The sequence below is a fragment of the Cygnus atratus genome, chromosome 5, assembly GCF_013377495.2.
Source record: "Cygnus atratus isolate AKBS03 ecotype Queensland, Australia chromosome 5, CAtr_DNAZoo_HiC_assembly, whole genome shotgun sequence".
Taxonomy (NCBI): domain Eukaryota; kingdom Metazoa; phylum Chordata; class Aves; order Anseriformes; family Anatidae; genus Cygnus; species Cygnus atratus.
The window spans coordinates 42681400-42700540 of NC_066366.1; the positions used below are offsets into that span (position 1 = coordinate 42681400).

The 19141-nt window shown below is 42.3% G+C and overlaps 1 protein-coding gene across 2 annotated transcripts in view; it reads right to left on the reverse strand.

Annotated features, from left to right (window-relative positions):
* The window catches only part of POMT2 (protein O-mannosyltransferase 2), a 29212-nt gene continuing 10071 nt past the window's right edge, over positions 1–19141 (reverse strand). The window contains exons 10-21 of one of the 2 annotated variants that reach the window (XM_050711249.1): positions 16997–17063; positions 16032–16101; positions 14353–14431; positions 13460–13611; positions 11812–11903; positions 10414–10490; positions 8749–8820; positions 8503–8562; positions 8186–8291; positions 6557–6697; positions 5819–5933; positions 1–5247 (exon numbers count right to left, since the gene is read on the reverse strand). In XM_050711249.1, the coding sequence (XP_050567206.1) occupies positions 5142–5247; positions 5819–5933; positions 6557–6697; positions 8186–8291; positions 8503–8562; positions 8749–8820; positions 10414–10490; positions 11812–11903; positions 13460–13611; positions 14353–14431; positions 16032–16101; positions 16997–17063 (1137 nt within the window). In that variant the 3' untranslated portion in view covers positions 1–5141. Of the gene's footprint in view, positions 5248–5818; positions 5934–6556; positions 6698–8185; positions 8292–8502; positions 8563–8748; positions 8821–10413; positions 10491–11811; positions 11904–13459; positions 13612–14352; positions 14432–16031; positions 16105–16996; positions 17064–19141 lie in introns of both variants that reach the window. The other variant, XM_050711250.1, reaches the window with a different exon arrangement.

Below are 19141 nucleotides of genomic sequence, written 5' to 3' on the forward strand. Positions count from 1 at the left end.
AACAGGACGTATTACACGTACTTACAATTTAACACAGTTTTACCATAGAGAAATAAATCCATGTCAACAGACAGTACTTCATCTTCAGCCAAATGTACCAGTTTCGCTTCCTGCTGTGCTCATCAGCGCATCGCTTGGACTGCAGCAAGACCCGACCTCCGGGAATTGCAGTCCAGCAACATTTGCATGCTAAAAGCTGATGCTGGCAACGACTTCTGGTTTGTAGATCACTGCTGTCCTAAGTCAGATTCGCCATTGGAGAACTTCAGTTGTGCATGTGAGGAAGAGAAGGGACTGGGGTGGGGGAGCTGAAACAAGATATAGCCCAAAAGAGAATGCTAGAAAGAATAGGTATTGAGAGGTATTTATTACAAAGTTGAATTCAAAATTCTACCACATTTTCCATGATTCCCTGTACAAAATACATCTATAGCTCAAGGGACCATTTTCCCTTTCACATCATACGGTGCAGTAATCCCACTTTTAGAACATGGACAGATGGACACATGCACACACACACACACACCAGCAGCATTAGTAAGAAAGGCTCGGATTGTAAGACAACTACAAATGAGCCCCTCTCACTGCTGCTCCAAACTCTTGGTCCGAGGGGGGCAAGTTCTCCAGGATGGTTCTAAACAGTTCCTCTTGTAAAACACAAACTCATTTGCTGAGGTTTTAGGACCAAACACAAATTCAGCAGGAGTGGTTTCAGAGCTAGTACCTCCCCTACCACAGCTGTTACCAGTGACAATCATAGCCCTTGACATTCAAAGAGAAGAGCGCAAGTGAATTAAAGAAGTTAAGCAACTCACAACCAACCATGCAACTCAGGTCTTAGTGCCTTAAAACAGACAATTTTCAGTCCTGACTGCTTGCAGCCCACAGCACCATGAAGACAGCAAATACGCGATGGAGGTGGTCTTCTCCTCATCTTCCCTTTTCCAGCTGGAAAGAGCCTTATGATATTCTAACTGTCCACAGGTTTCCACCTTCATAGCAGTTACTTGACCAGTTAAGTGGGGTCGAAGGTCACTCCACCACCCAAGGAGTGGTCACTTGCTGTAAAGGGGAAAAAAAAAATCTTACCTACATTCCTCAGCTGCTGGAGATGCAGGACCACAGCCAAGGAGATTTTCACATTGCTGCAGTATCTTGAGAGGAGGAAACGGTGTTACAATGGTACTTATGCAGAGTGCCAACTCAGACTAAATCACACAGGCATGGCCTCTGGAAGGGAAACATCTAAGTGCAACAATGGAGAATTTCAGGTAAATGCCTGTGTTTCCACATTAACAGCTGGTTCACTCTCAAGTCCCTTGATAAAGATTCTCAGAGGTATACAGAGGGACAGTTGGCAGAAAAATCCTACCCTATTAAACATTTCTTTACCTTTCCATAATTTGGTTCTGGTTTTACTCTCACTGCAAGTGATAGGTTCACTCAGGATACTATGTGGTGTCCTGTCCCACCCCTTGTTCTGACTCCCCTAAGAAACAGATGCACAACCTAAAAACTTGGAGGAAAACCAATTACATGTCCTGTACTGTGGGAAGCACTTGAAAAAGAAGAAGGGAGGAGAGAGATATAAAGAGGTAGAACATATCAATGCTCTCTGTGCACCACCAAGGCCACCCAATCAATACAAAAAGAAAACTCTCCACAGAGGAGAGTGGTGCTGGTTGTCCTGTTCACAGGACTGTGAATGAGGCTGGCAAGCAATGCATGACATGCAATCCTCCACCTGGACTAAGGGTAATACTGACAAAGGAATCTCCAGTCAAATCTTCCTCACAGTCACAACTCTGAGCATGTATAGTCCACCTCCTGGACACAGGCCAGTCCCTGCTGCCAGAATACGTGTGCGCGCAGAGGTATCCTGACGCAGCTGTTAACACAACCTTTTTAAGATGAATGGCTTGTCTAGGATAAGCCAGGTGAGCCTAGAGACCATCTATCTATCCTCCAAAGACTGAAGAGGTGAAAATATTTTTTACACACACGCACAAAAAAATTTGAAACAGGGAACCTGGAGGCTTGCAGCTTTGTGTGTTCTGAATCTACACACGCAGTTTGATGGAACACTTCACTAGTGATAAAAGGAGCCCTGTCAAACAAACTTCAAAGCAAGCAGCTGCTCCAGAGAGCAGCACCTTCTGGCCCTGAAAAGCACCGCTAGCTATTTTCCACATGACTTGGGAAGAGGACTAATAAGCAACCCTAAGGATGAACCTGAACTCATTCCACAAACATTTATGGAAAAGCTGAACTAAGGCAGCCCAAATTCCATTCAGAATGCAAAGAGTGCCCTGTACCCCTTACCTCATTCCTGCACCACTCTGAGACCTTTTGTATCAGAGTCAGTTAATGGAATCCTGTTATATTTTAATGATCTAGCAAGATAATGGTTACTATTCTGTTCTAGCTATGGCCTGACAAGTTGTTTTTTTGTCTGTATGTTTGTTTTTGAGAAGCAAATATTGAGGATCAAACACTATTTTTCCAGTGTTGTTCTACTGTAAGAAAGCAGCAACATCCACTTACACTTACTTGAAAACCCAAGCCTTGGAGTCCAGTGGTTGCAGGTGAAATGTGTGCTTTTTTAATGTCTACCCTCTAGTCTTCAAATGTAGACCTTTCAATACTATTAAGTACAGACAAAAGAGATTCAGCTGGACATTGCTCCCTCTGGTGGAATATCTGGATTTTTTCCACTGTATGCCTCCATCCCATTACCAGCACACAAGACCTAAGAAATAGGGTAGTCTCAATGCCAATCAAGTGTTCTCAGAGAATTTCTGAACTGGCAATCCTAAAGAAAAAAAAATCCTGTGTCTATACTGAAACAGAAGCCGGGGGGATGGGAGTAGGACAACTACCACCCTTCAGCCAGCTAAGCCCCAGACTCAGATGCATTGTGCTATTGCGTAACACAAGTTTCTTGTTTTTTATTTTTATTTTTTATTTTTTTTGCCATTAGTGTTAAAGACAAGTTAAAGGCTGGAAAAAAAACTTCACTTCAAATCACAGCTTTTATCAGTTCTTGTGGAAATTCCTCCCCATGGCAATGGAACTACTGTAAGAAAAACTCCGGATCAGGATAGCAAAGCATTGGGCTGATAATCTCACCAAAAACAGATGCTGAATCACATTGCCACAGAGGCAGCACTGCACAGTCTGTCTGCCATGCTGCCAGCAGTTAACGATTCACAGCTCCTAACACAGAGCTGGATCTGAAGAACTTTGCAGCCTTCTCCCCCATCTTTCTTTCGTAGATACCACCTTTGTGAACCCCTGGCTCATGCAGGTGGGGGCACTTCCTGCAACAGCCAAGTGGAAGAGAATCATCAAACCCAGTAGCTAATTAGTGCAATGACTTCCCACTAAGAATTATCAGCAGGTAATTAACTCAAAACCTTTAGAATCAAAAGCATAGACCTCTACCATCTGAGTTAGTTTCTATAAGAGCCAAATTCTGGGGAGAGACGTGGCACTTCACACCAGAACCTTACAATAGCGAGCAGCTGCCTTACTGAACAATCCTATGACTCCTCTATTAAAAAGGAATGAAAGCCAGTGTGATGGAGTCTCAGTCCCCCACAGAGAACAACTATCCTGGGGATGTTAATGCAGCCCTTCTGTGCTGTAGGAGTTACATCAGAATTCAAGGTTTGATAAGAGAAATGAATGTACATCTAAACACAGACACACACGCTGCTCTTTCAGTACCCACAGTTTTGATGCACGGCTGAAAAGCAGAGCAAGAAATCTGAAATGATAGGCTTGAGTTCCTTGAAGCATACACAAAAGAGTTTTGCAAATATTAGTTCTTGAGACAGGAACACAGCTGGGGTCTAAGTAGTGACCATGAACTGTGACAGGAAATTGAAACTGGGCAGAGCACAGATGGACTAAAAGGAACAATTCACACAAGTAGACCTAATAGAGGAGAAAGGCACCTCAATCTTCCACTTTCTTGGAAGGGGTGGATTCAACATTCAAGAGCTGTTGACACTTAAAGAAGTTTTGCCTGGCCTCACATTTCCTTCAGTGCAGTGATTAATTAGCTGGACAGCCATCTATGAGAGGGAACTTGCTCAGTATTGGAATATGGAGTGCAGATACCAATGGCCAGTTCTGTAGCTGCCACATTCATTAAGATGAAGCTTTTTTCCTAAATGCCATAGGTACTGGCACTGGAATAGCTTGGATCAGAAGACAAATGACAGCTGTCTAAAATCTTCAAGCTATCATTTCAGTCACAATCACACACCCAAAAGGCTCATCTTCACAGTGTACTGGGGCAGAAAATAAATCACCTGCTGTTTCCACTGTAATTTCCTTAGCAGTTTCAGAAAGAACTGCAAAGCAGCTACAAAGTGCTGAGCTGGAACAGTCTGGCTCTGAGCGCAGGCCTACTAGGTGATTGCTCTAAATGATTAAAGGTGACCAGAAAGCAAGGCAGTATAAAAGGATAAACAATCTCCATCTCCTCTGTCAGCAGAGGGCCTGGGAGACAGACAAGGCACAGTGGCTCAGGAGATTTCAAGCAGACCCCTTTCAGTCACATTATAAAAATTCAGGGTCAGAACAAAAAATTCCAACAGCCAGGGCTGAGCAGCATGGAGATCCCCGCATGCTTATTTGAAGCTTTAGGAAGAAAAACCTTGCCGTAAGAAAGGTCATTAAATACAGTTTAAATCCCAATGCCTTGGACACTACCTGGCTCTCACACTGCAATGGTACTTACATTGCAAGGAGGAAGACAGACATACACACGTGAACATGCAACTGCACACACTCCAACTTGTCCTGCTCTGACTGCTGGAATGCCACTGCTGTTTGCCTGTCAAGAGTTCTGATACGCTGCTCAGAAGAACTGAGAGTTAAGCAGCCCACTGGCCAGGAATATAACTTAAGGATTCATGACACAAGTCTTTCTAAGAGAACCTTCTCATGGTCAGCTTTTGCATCCCCCAATGCAGGCAGTGCAAACAAATGCCAAAATAACAGGGCTACTAGACCCAGAGTACGCCAAAGAGAGGGCATTTTACAGTCACATCTCCAAAGTGCCAGAATCAGTTCGACACCCAGCAGTCCTCGTGCTTCTTATTCTCTGTTCCAGGCTCCCTTTGCTGGCTCTAGAACTCCCAGGAGTCCATCCATCGGAGCCCTGCCATGGGGCTGCTGGGGTCGGAGGCCATGGGTCCTATCATCCCGTAGGACAGAGGATGAAAGAGGTAGAAGCTGTGGAAAGAATCCAAAATCAGAAACAGCACAGTGTTCTGTCTCAAGAACAATGCAGCGTGTTAGTCCATACAGATGTCCTATGGGACCTTTGTTTTTTGGATGCTCTGAACTTCACTGGTGACATCCTAATCTCTGCTGAGCACAATATACACATAATACCCAGTTTCTTCACAGGTATTATTTTCTTTCAGAAAACAGTAGCTTTGAAGAACAGCCAGCTGAGAAAGCCTACAGCAATGAAGAATTTGCCTGTGTTTGAGGGATCTGCCACCATCTAGCATGGGGATTAGAATCAGAGATCACTGAACTTGGAGTTCAGAAGAGAATGGAGCATTCGTACTGAGTGGTAGAATAAAAGAAAAGATTCCCTGCAATGGAAAGATGTTTTAAAACATGTCGCTGGGACACAGATGCTGAATCTAATCAAATTTGAGAGTTTAGGTTTGGGCTTGATGTTCAGCAGAGATGAGAGGCAGAGACAAATGCTAAGGGCAGTTAACAGGCACAAAGGTTCCACTGAGACTGTGGTTGTTACACATTCAGCAAAAGTTGAGCTTTCAGCACTCACCTGTACATGATGAGCAGAACCAGTGCCAGGATCCCACCTCCATATACTCTTCTAGCTGCAGTGCTGGGGGACAAGAACCCAGCAAAGAACTTCAGTAGTGTGTCCCAGGTGATTCCTAGGAGAAGAATGAGGCAAAAATCAGGAGCAATGCAGAGGCCAAACAAGTTGCTACATTCAGTCAGACTGAGCTGACCAAGCTCTATTAACACCAAAAAACCTTGTCAGTTTTTAAATTCATTTACCTTGTTAACCTTCAGAAATACAGAAATGGTTTTCTATCAGCAGGAAGTTATTTTTCCTTCCTTCCCACTTGAATAAATGCAAAAGAGATCTGGGCCCCAGCCTGCTAACTAAGGTGGCACAAAAATCACAGTAAAAACTACCAAGATTGAATTACAAATGGACATGACAGAAATCTAAGGACAGCAAAAAAAAAAGGAAGTAACACGTATAAAAGCACATAAAATAACAATGAGACAACAGAGAATAGGAATCACATCTCAGTTCAAATGCCCTAACCACTAGGCATGACTGCCTCTTCAGTGTGGCAGTGAAAGAGAGAGAGTTTGGCACTGCAAGCTGCTTTGTGAAAAACATTTTCAGCTAGTCAGTGCTTTCAAGCACTTTACACAAGCAGAAAAAAAAATATGAAAATATACTGTTTAGTCTGAAAAATTTCCATTTAACAGAATTTCACCTGTTTCCCTGCCTCATCTTCTTTCAATCTTCTGTATTTACCTGTCAACATGCTGGAAAAAAGCATGGCAGGAAAGTAGTGGTGAAAGTAGAGAACTCGGCCCATCGTAAAGAAGGGGAGGTAATGAAGGAGCCAGCCCAGAGCAATCTGCCCTCCACCACGAAGCACAACTCGGGACAGTTCTGGAACACAAACAAACACGCTTCAGCAGAAAAAAAAAACCACAACAACAGATCCTGTTTACAAGCCTTGTCACAGTAAGTAGCATGTGAATCACAGCAAAACAAACAGGAATGATCTTTGGAGTAAGTCATGCATTGGTCTGAAACTGGTCCAAGCCTCTGCACTATCCTAGCTACTACGTTCTTTATATATATACACAAACATTTTCCAGGAGAAAAATGAGCATTAGATATTATATACTACATCTATGTTTCTATTATTGCATTTTATTATTATATAGCATTTTGTATGTTGTATTACATTTTACATAAGAATTATCAAAAAAGATATATTAAGACACAAGTCTCAGTGGACTGGCAGGAGGTTGCCCTAGAGGCTCTACGTTAAGAACAGATTTGCAGTTTCTCAGGATGCACATTAGACTAATGAGGTCATTCCAGTTTCCGATGTTTTATGTTCTCTGCAATGAGACTACAAGCCATCTAGATGATCACTTTGCCAGCCTTTCCTGGAAAGAAATGCTGCTTAGCTTTCACAGCATGGGGAAAGGACTGAGAGCTCTGATGTCTGCATGCAGATTAGCTAACAACTTATTATTTGACTTAATAGTGTCACATCACCTTTGAGATTTCCCTACCAACACAGAGATCTACAAAAATAAGTAGCCATCGATGTAAACTGCAATGTATGACTTCTTAGGATTTGCAAAAAGCTGTATTACCCTGGCTGCGGTCAGTAGCTCTGTTAGAAAAAACATCAGATTTTATCACCTTTTCATACTGGTATGCCAGATCAAAAACAGCCTTTCCAACAGATATGCATCTGGTCGTTTCCAAAAGGCAGTAATGTCATGGTTTTGGCTGGGATAGAGTTAATTTTCTTTATAGAGGCTTGTACAATGCTGCGTTTCATATTTTTGATGAAAATAGTGGTGATAACACACCAGCGGTGCTGAGCAGTGCTCACAGAGTCAAGGACTTTTCTGCTTCCCGTGCTCCCCTGCAAGTGGGGAGGCCGGGGGTGCACAAGGATCTAGGAAAGGACACAGCAAGGACGGCTGGCCCAGATTGACCAAAGGGACATCCCATGCCATATGATGTCACGCTCAGTAATAAAAGCTGGGGGAAAAGAAGGAGAAGGGGACATTCAGAGTGATGGTATTTGTCTTCCCAAGAAACCACTGTGTGTGATGAGCCCTGCTGTCTTGAAATTGCCTGCCAATGAGAAGCAGCAAACGAATTCCTTGACTAGCTTTGCTTGCACATGCAGCTTTTGCTTCACCTGTCTTTATCTCAGCCCGTGAATTTTCACACTTTAACCTTTCTGATGCTCTACCCCAGTATTATGTTCAACTTCCAGAGGCTTTAATATGACTTATGAGAAAGTTTTTAACACAGAAATCCTAACGTCAGCTTTTCTATGCCAGGAAACCAGGGTGTTACAATAGAGATTCTATAACGTAGGATGCATAGGAGAACTGACCTCACCTTTGAGTTCAGATGACAGCTGGACACCTCTCTTCAGTGCCACTGCAGTGGAAATCGCTGTCAGAAGATACAACCCAATAGTGAACAGATTTAGCCACCAAACCACCTATGTAGGAAAAGAGAAAGATTTAGGACTTAAGGCTGGAAACAGGAATGAACACGTGAAAGGAAATGAAAAGCTACATGCAAGCATAAGAATAAAATGAGAGAGACAGTCCAAAAGAAAGAAGAGTAAGAGAATCATTGTCACTGGAAAAAGCACGAGTAAGCTAAAATTTGCTAAGGACGCTGTCTTGGAATCTCCTGTTCCAACTTACCGGGTTTCCCAGCAAATAAACCCGATAATCTGTCTCGTTGACACCAGAAAAACGTAGACCCTGAAGAAACAAACCAGAAGTAAGCAAAATGGGTTTGAATCAATGCAGCTTATTCTTATTTTCTACAGTGTCAAAGGTGAGACAACTTCCCTTCAATGCAGCTTCAATGTGATTAAGAGGTCCTGTGCTTTGAGAAGCATTGTAAAGTACCTGAGAACAGAAAGGAAGGTGGACTGATCAACACACCTGGTAGTTGATAGGCCAGTGCCAGGGTTTGGATGTAACTTCATTGTCCTTTGGTTTCAGGCCGCTGTTCCCCTACAAATAAATCAAGAAAAAAAATGAAATGAGTGGGCAGCTGTGCTGCAGAGACTGCTCAGAAACACCTGAGTTTACAAATATACAAGAATACTCTTCCTGAGTAAAGACTGTTTTCTGACCACATGCACACATCATCTTCTGAAGATAGTTACAATGAGGACAAAGAACGTCTTAATACTATTGAGCAAGTGAAAACATTCTTTGGGTATGATTAAAGGCAGTATTTTCTATCACTAAGGATACATGTTGCATAAGTAAGATGTCTGTTCAGTAAGAGACTGCTTCAACAGGCTTCCTTTCACTCAAAGGAAAACCTCAGAAAGATTATTTCCATAGAAACTCATGCAGGTGCTTTCTTACCTGAGACAACATTATCACTGGTTGCCATGGAAATACTTAACATTAGTAATAAGTTGTTTGACTACCTTCTTTCTTTTGCAGATTTGAGATCACCTTTACAAACAAACAAATTAAACCTTAGACTCCCAAATCAAAGTGGTACATTCCCATTCTTCAGGGCAACAGAGCTGGTAAAAGGGTTAGGAAGGCATGTCCTATGAGAGGCTGAGGGTACTTGTGTTGTCTAGACAGGAGAAGAGAAGGCTCATTGTTCTCTACAGTTTCCTGAGAAGGGGAAGTGGAGAGGGAGGTGCTGGTCTCTTTTCCCTGGTAACTGATGTCAGGACACGTGGGAACAGCACAAAGCTGTGCTAGGGAAGATTCAGACTGGACATTAGGAAAAAATTCTTTACTGTGAGTGTGGTTAAACACTGTAACAGACTTCCTAGAGAAGTGGTTTATGCCCCATGCCTGTCAGTCTTTAAGAGGCATTTGGATAATGCCCTCATTAATATGCTTAACTTTTGGTTAGCCCTGCAGAGGTCAGGCAGTTGGACTAGATGATCTTGGGAGGTCCCTTCCAACTGAACTATTCTATTATTTTCAGATGGAGTGAGAAGCTAGAAGCAGAAGGGCTGTGGCTAAGATCAAAGAACAAACACAGGGAAAGACCACACGACCAATCCACCCTGAAAATATTAAATCCATCTCTCTCTTTTGCACATATCTTTAGGCATAAAGAGGAAAGCTGAAAATGCAACATCTCAATGAGCTTTAAAAAAGTAACAGGAGTTTTCCATTTTCAATTCAAACATTTATTGTGCTTTTAAGTGTCTGTTTACCTAATTTTCCTGAGTGTGACCACAGTAGCTGACCATAGTAGTACCCTCCTGCCCCACAAATACTAATTTAACTTCAAAACCTTCTGGTAAGTTAGGAAAATATCCTAAGCTCTCCTTTACAGAACAGAATTTCAGCAGCAAAGAGATTACAGAACTAGGCTGTAGCTAAATCACCTTAACAGCAGAGCTAGGCATCAAGCCCAAGGCCTGCAAACTTTTGGAAAAATTAGCCTCAAGACCACCTCTTTTTCTAAGCAAAAAGGCAAGTAGGTTGCTGGGGCACATAAATTCTGCCCTAGCTTACAGCCATCACCCAGATATCTCAGAAAATGCTTTTTTTCTTTCTTTCTTTTTTAAAATGAGAGATAAAGGAAGAGAAAATGATCATCTGGAATTAATGGTATCTTACCCGGATCATAACCATGTGGGATTCTAGCAGAATTTCTGCAAAAGAAGGCTTCAAAACATCCAGGCTGATATTGGGCACTACAGAAAGAGAGAAAAATAGATTAGAAATCTGTATGTTTTATTTTTATTTGCCTGTTGCATAATAAAACTAAACTCTCTCCTCCTGTGACAAATCTGCTTCTAGCACCTCTTTTAATTCCCTATGCAATTCATTCATATTCTAAATGCAGAGGCTTGAAGTCAAAGTATCCCCCAGTGAATTTCACATCTGATGCACTCCTAGATTTCCTCCTTTACTTCCAGGAGCAAGAGAAATATGTAAGTGTCCCTGAAATAAACAGATCTCTATTTCTAGATGAAATTAGAGACATATTGCTCATATGCTGCTGTTTATCTGTAAATGAGCCATGAGTGTGGGAATACAAAATGCAGTACAACAGAAGAGGAAACTCTACCAAGTCAACAAGCCCAGGATTCCTTTCCTCCAATTTGCACAGTTGCTCTGAAAAGGTGAGGAGCACTACTTCTTTGGTAACTCGGAACTCAGCCCAAGTCATCTGCAATTCATGGGAGGAAAATGATACCAAACAATCCAGGCCAAATGAGGCTGTGACACATATCTAACTCCTGGATGAGGCTGCAAGGCCCATCTGTCGTTACTGGCACACAGTTCTCTTCCCAGTCTTTGTCATACTTCTACTATCTATTACTTGATGGCACTGCAAAGTCATTATTTACATACCCCATAAGAGAAGGAAGAAAATATACCAGAGCAGGGTAGATCTTAAAAAAAAATCTTTAAAATATACACAACATACTCATATTAAGAGCAATGATTCCCAATTGAACCAACGATGTTAAAAATAACAGCTTGCACCACAGTGCCTATAAGGCTTCATACTTTTGTTATCCAGGACAATCTCAAAATCCTTAAAATGTGTTTTTATTTTCCACTACGCTTGAAACATTATCACCGGCTTAATGTCCAAACAGTGAAGTCACATAATCATAAAATAATATGAGCTGGAAGGGACTGTCCCATCCAAGTCCAAGCTCCACACAGCACTACCTAAAAATTAAACCACGTGTCTGAGAGCATTTGCCCAAATGCTTCTGGAACTCCAGCAGGCTTGGTGCTGCGACCACTTCCCTAGGAAGCCTGTTCCAGTGCCTGACCACCCCCTCAGTGAAGAACCTTTTCCTGCTATCCGATGTGAACCTCCCCTTGGCTACGCATCTCTGAACAACTGGCCCAAGTTTAGCAAGTTTGCTCCTGAGCTGTGGAAGAACAGACAAATCCAAAACGCTGACTGCCAGTTCTTGCCATCTGATAGCTCATCCTTTCCCTTAACAGCAAGCCAAAATGGACCCTCAAAGTAAAGGAAAATAAATGACTCACACTTTGGGTTGATATGATCTTCGAAGTTCCAGAGGGAATTGGGAGTGTCCTTCAGGTATGGTGTGCAGGTGACTTCCACTTGTTCCCAGCCCCTGAGGAACAACAGGTCAGACACTATCCCACCATGTAGAAACCAAAACGGATTTGAAAGGAAGCCTACATAAAAATTCCACAAAATATATGGGCCACATTTCTAAATTTGGGTGCCTAACATCAAAACACTAAGCACAAAGAAGCTGCGTGTTGACAACTTCAAGTCAACCCTTACAGTCTCTCCAGAAAAAAAAGAAATCACCATCATTAAGTCAATCCATGCGTACGGAAACTTTTACAGAAACAAAGGATCAACTTTAGAGGATCCCACCAACAGTTCACTTGCTCTGTCGCCCTATCTCTAACAAGTCACACCAAATACTTTGGTTAAAAGTGCATCAGACCCTGCAGTAATCTGACAGATTAATAAGGAAGTTTCTCCCTACTGCCACACAGCAAGCTTACTTCCACTAATTAATTAATTACATTAATTAACCATCACTTAACTCTCTGAAGGACAGTGATTATTCCCCTTCAAACTCTTAAAAAAAAATCTTTATTTGCAGTTACCTGGGTTTTCTTCCCCCTCAGCTCTTAATGTCATAAATATTTTGCAGCAGTGACTTTCACTCACGGGGTAAGTTTGTGTTAGTACAAAAAAAAAAAAATAGCTCCCTTCCTGAATGCTGTTGTCAGAGACAGTGATTTATTTTTTTTAAACCAAACACATTATTTACCCATGAACCCAGTCTTGCTGAAAAGATATAAATGCCATTTGCATTCCTGACCAGGCAGTCACCAGCAGAGGTATCTGCCTGCACTCACCATGATTCAGCATCCACTGGATTTCTTAGTAGCTTTTTTTTTTTTTTTTTAAACCATAAAACAGTGAAGGGAAACCTAAGCTATCAGTAACAGAGGCAGCTCGAAGCAGAAGCCTGCTGCTTCAGGATCTGTGTTAGCATCCCACACAGCAGAGCTGTGCAGATACAGCAGCTTGTTTGGCATTAGTCTGGATGTCTCTGCATGCACCTCATTTTGTGATGAAGATATATAACCCGTGAACATATTAAAACCCATGCCCTGTTAACATCAGATTGTTACCACTGCCCTCACACTTCAAATGCCTCACATAAAAATGGCAGAAGAACTTCCAGCAACAAAAGAAGTTAACACCGATAACAATAGGTTTGGAGGATTATGGTATGGAGCAGCATGAACTGCCCCAGCTTCTAGCAATTTTGGTGAACGTTAAGGCTAAAACAGGCCTTGAAGAACACGGCTGTCATCCCCTCCTGATCTTAACGCATGACAAAATTATGCCCATGCCAATCTTGGATCTCTTGGTAGGGGATATGATTTTTCAGAGCCGCTGCCCAGCACGCACCTTCACCATAACAAGCTGCATAACCCTAACCCTGATCATCTGGTTGTATTTTAAGTACCTTTTAAGTTATTTTAAAGGTTTTTTTTATTATTATTATTCTTTTAAAGATAAAGAAATGGAGGAAACATGGTTACTGCTTAGTTTAAATTTAGAAGTACCAATAAGCAAATGAACATGGTAGCTCCAGGCCGTGTGGGGCGGGGCAGGCAAGGAATGCAAGCTACTTACCATTTCGGCAGAGTCTTTCCAGAAGAGCCCAGTATACAACCTGTGGCCACATGGGTTAGCCGGACCTGACTCCGCAGGACTTTGATAAGCTTCCCGGGCTTTCTGCCCACCACTTCAATCCGCCAGAAATCATTGGAGTCTCCTGTTCCATTCTATCATGGAAAAACACCATAGGAGAGAAACAAACAAACAAACCTAACCAAAAGACACACGCAATTGAAGTACTGCAAATACGAACTTCTGAAATTCCAGTGATGACAAAGCTAAACAAAAGAGCCCACACTACCATCACTCAGACTTCACAGAAGAGATTCCCCATAAGAAACGGAGGATTCTAGACATGAGCAACCACCACAGACACATTTTTATCTTGCCAACCTTTTTTTTTTTTTTTTCTTCAAATTCATACTTGACTGTGGCTCAGAGTTATGTTTCAAAAAGGGGGCAACTTGGCTGCTTCATAGAAAGGGTTTAGGCAACAGCCTTTGGAAATTCAGCCCTCAAAGCAGATTTCATTTTCATGATTCAAAATTCTGTCATCATTCTGTCAACAGAAGCCAGTTGTCTACGTGACAAGGCCAAATACATAAAATAATACTTGTCAGAGCAACTTCAAGGTTGCTCAGTTTGGCATTTATGGAGTTGAACGCTGCCAAAGCTAGACTGACATTAAAGCTTAAGTTATTTTCTTGTCTGTGTTCATATTAAACAGACCTTAAATAAGAAAAGCTATTTTATACTAGACCAACTTCTCCTCCAAGCCGGTAGATCTACATCTACACATACCACCCTGGCAAACAAACTAAGAGCAGAAATAAATCCCCCTGGCACGGTATGAACTCCCCCTCCTCCCCCCAACAAACAGCTTTTGCTTCCTCTTGCCATTCACTTACTATTCCATAGCCAGTGACCTGAAAATGCTTCCTCGTCAGGGGAGCCTCGTGCTGGTGACTGTGAAGATTTCTAGAAGTTCTGGAATGAAATTAAAAGTTAAAACTTGTTTGTTTGTTTAAAATGTCTCAATAGATTTGCGATAAGATCTTTGGTTTGAGGCATTCAGAGACAGCCACCAGCACTTTGACCACCAAATTCCATCGAAGGGCAGAGCAAGATGCAGCTTCAATAGCAATGGGGCCACAGAGTGAAACAGCCACTCCCCACCATGTAACTCTGAGTTTATGCCACACTGGGCAGTGCTGGCAAAGAAGGACACCATGAATAAATCCAGCCCTCAGGCTACAAACCACCACCTCCAAGTGGTAATTTACCACAGCTCGTAAATCAAAAACATTTAGGTGAAACTGCACTGACGTCCACCCACATACACACGTGCTTTTTTTCTTCTTATGAAAGGAGAAAGGTGGAACTGCCAGTCCTGCTCTTGCGAGAAGCAGAACAAGATCCTGACCTCTCTAGATTATCAGTTTTACTGTTGAGGGGAAAGACTGTACCTTTTGGTCAGATTTAATGAGGTGGGGGATCATGGCCCCCATTAGACCAGCCTCTCACTCCAGCAGGGACTGCTAGATGAGGCAACCAGAAAAGCCTGGCCATATCCTGGTCAGTTCTTACTAAATCTACTCATTATGAGCCTCCCTCACCAACAATAAAGCAGCATCTAGCTCTGCCTTATCTGCACACAAAGCCTCTGCCCACACTTGATGAGATCTGTCTGCAAAGAGAGGAGAGCCACCTGCTGGATCTTCTCCCTAACGCTGCAGTTTTACCTCCCGTTCTGCAGAATTCCCCTCCAGCATGTAAGTTAAGCGAGCCCAGTATTGCCAAACCAAGATTTTACCACTTTCATTATCGTATACTTAGCAGTAAAACCCAAAGTTCAATGTACCTTTTTTTTTTTTTAGTCTTGAAATCTTTTTGGAAGACTTACGCAATGATTTGTCAATGTGCAATACTGCACGCAGTAAGACATGATTTCCAGGCTCACAAATATAGAACTTCTGTTAAGAAATAAAAGCCATGAGAGCACAGAGCATTACGGCACTGCGACATTAGATGAGATGAAGATTAAATATCAAGTCGCTAGGGCTCCCCTACTTCCCCCTCATTTATTCATCACGAAGGCAAAAGCCAACATTTTCGTTCAAAATGTCTCAGCGCCGTGATCTCAGTGCTGCTTTTGCAGTGGATACTGCCTATACACACAAGAACAAGCCACTTGCAATACACTGGCAGAACACCACACTCAATTTGCCTAACAAACTCAGAGAGTGGACAAAAATGACAGAACGTGGGTTTTGAATTGCTTCTTTGCAGAAGAGTTACCTTTACTATTGCACCTCGCGTAGCTGAACACATCCCTGTGCCGCTTAGGTAGGTACTGCTAATGAAGTTGTGTGCTTCTGTTAAAGGTTTCCCATTTTACAGACACACACCAAAACATAAACCAAAGAAGAAAACCTCCACAAAGCCCACATTGCCAATGCAGACATACAGACACCTCTGCCCCAGAACCAGCTTGTGCTGGCCTAACCATGTAGTCTTTGGCAGGCCAAATCTCCCTCCAGTTCTATTCAATCACTCAGTCTCTTCACACCCCAGAAATCGTCCTTACTCTTTATGTTCCAGGCGAATAATATCTCCATGCCTCACAAACTCCACAGGGCTGGAGGGGTCTGACGGATCTGCTGGAGGAAGAAAACTAATCATACCAAAGCACTGACAAACAAATCAGGATCTCAAGGTTTTTTGGGAACATTCATGCCTCAAGCAGACAATACAAGGCAAACTAGTTTGTGTAAGCTTATTGTAAATCACTACTCTAGTCTACTCGAGTTTAAAGAACAACCCTGAGGGTTACTCTATAGAGTAATATGACCCGAAGCAGCACGTAGTGCCCTTAAATAAAGAGGATGCCTGGCTAGGCTAACTGAACATCAAAACTAGATATCTACATTTCAATTTCATGGACTATAAAATGACACTTGTAGGACTGTTTATAATTTTGTAATAGATAGGGTACTTGCATTTCTTTGTTGTTTAGAGTGTTCCTTGTCAATTTTTATATATGTGTGCTGCAGGTGTAGAAAGGAAACTATCCTAGACCAAACATGCCTCAGCTACACTAACTGATATTCTAAATCAAGAGAATATCACCTTCAATAATCTATGTTATCCCAAGCAAGCATCCATGCAAATCACTTGAACACCATGTATCAGAACATACCAGGAACCAACTTCTCCAGGACTCATAGCCATAATAACAGACTCCACAAAATATTAACTGAGCTCAGATTAATTTCCTCTCCGTTATTGGCAACCCTACCTGACTGAAAAGTTGTCAATGCAACCTTCAGCCAAAAAAAGCTTAATTTACTTTTACTGTACATCCTGGAGAAAAAATAAAATAAAAAAATGGTAGACACAAATAGGGTTGACGAAGATGGAGTCAGATTCCCTTTGTTCTTCCTCCTCCCCTCCTCTTATCTATGAAGGATACTTTGCCCTGGAGGGGCATAGCATATTTATGTTAAAAACTGAAGCAGCAGTTATGAAAGGCTCTTTACTGGTATTTGTTACCTGCATCTGAATCATGTTTCTTTATAATCCACAGGTTATTCAAATCTTTATGTAAGTAGGCAGTGACCTAAAAGCACAGGATAAATTATTTTACCAAACAAGAATAAAGTCGGTGATAGCAAAGATGCATCTGCCAGCAAATCAAAGTCCCAAACAAATGCACTACTAACAGAGAAAACCTAGGAAGACTTCTACAGTATTTCACTTCAGAAAGCTGGTTACTGACCCAAGTTAACCAAGATCCCACCCGTTACTCAGGGTTCAGCACATCCACTCCGGAGCACTAGAGCACTACACTTAAAGGCGGTTCACATGCATCATGAGTTAACATCTTCCAACCATACAGCTTGCCTTTAGAGGTTCCTTCTACAACAACAGGATATCGAAATCTGAAGTTTGTGAATAATCACTGACCAGTATGAGTAGATGGAAACAGCACTGGCTTTACAGACAGGCATCGTTGGTAGATATTTATGACAACAGACTGCTTATGACAATCATAATACTTCTGCCAAAAGATCCAAAGTCAGAAGAATTCAGGGATCAGCTGTTAAAGCAGTATTATAACCCAGCTATCTTCACCAGCCTGCTCAGCCTCACATAGAGTAACTGCTCTTATTGCTACCAAGAGCAGGGGAGACCTTTCGGCCCCAGGGTGCTGCTATGGGAGGCTACCTTCCCAGCAGGAGGAACTGTGCCCTCTTCACTCACTCTCCCCTTCCAGCCACAGAAGCAGCAAGCCCTACTCTCCAGGACCCAGTCCCAATCCCACACCTGTGCCTCCCACTCAGATGCAAGCAGACAGCCCAGCAGGTGGGTGACTGAGGCAGAGCATACAGGAGTATCTTCGTGTGGGAAAAAGGGGGAGTTGGAGACAAAATCTCTTACTTTGAGGTCGTATCATCATCAGAGGAGGTGATGGAGGAAGCAAAGAGAGATCACAGTCTCCATCTTTTCCTCCCCCAAATCTCCTCCAAGCTCTGAACTCCTTTCCCCTCTCCATACCCCAAAAACTCTCCGAGTCCCCTAACTGATCCCACTGTCAGGGTAGGGATCACAGGGTGGCGGTGGCGGGGAAGTCTCTACCTTGTCCCATTTACTCACTCTCAAAGAAACTCTCATCAGCATCCTCCAAATCCCCCTCGCTTGCTTTTACTGTCAGGAAGCATGCTCTGCACTTTAATTTGGCCTATCCTTGAGCAAGTTTTGGTATTATATCTCCATCTACAGTAATAAACATCAATGTTGCATGACAGTATTAGAATTTTTGGTTGGCAAGAACAGCAGGAAAACATGCTTAATAAAAAAATGTTTTTCAAAACCTCCTCCTCATAACAGAGGCTTCATGGAGTTAAAAACAAACACCTGTTTTTCTCTGGAAACTTTCTTTCAAAGAGTTCAGAACAATTTTTAGACACTAACATGCAAACTGCAGAGTGTATCTTGGGAAAGCCACAGAAGCTGCAAAGATTTGTGAAGCCCGATGAAGACAGACAAAAATAAGAAATGCACTTAATTTCTCTAAGACTTAATTAGCAATAGTAATATGGTTTCTGATTTACACTTTGATTTACTGGTTTGTCACTTAAACGTAAGCCCCTAAAGAGCTCAGCTAAGCACTTTTCTTTATGGTTAATGAATGGCTTACAAGTATACAGATAACCAATTTAATGAACAAAGCCTTACAAATTCCCTGCTGACAGATGAGGAAAGCAAGGCACAAGAGGAAGTAATTCACATAAGGCCACAGAGCCCGTGGCAGGAATGAAAACAACACCCAGCACTCCTATTCTGTTGACTTTAACATACAGCAACAAAACCTATAAGGGAAAGTAATATATTTGTTTTAAACCTAAGTTTTACTGCCTTCGTTGAGGTAACAACAGCACTTTCATTACAGAACATTATTTTTAAGTCCTCAAGGCCACCGTCTACAGAGAGTGGTCTTGCTACTGCAATAAAGTTTTGTTACTGTAAGTCACCTCTTTGGTACAAGCTGGTGGGCTCTCAAGCATCCTTTTTACTCAGGATTCCAAGCCAAGTGCACAGCCGTGGCACCGAGAGGATAACAGGTGCTGAGTAAATACACAGCTCCTGTCACAATGGCAAATAATGTTAAGTGCAATGGGAGTAAGATGGTTGCAG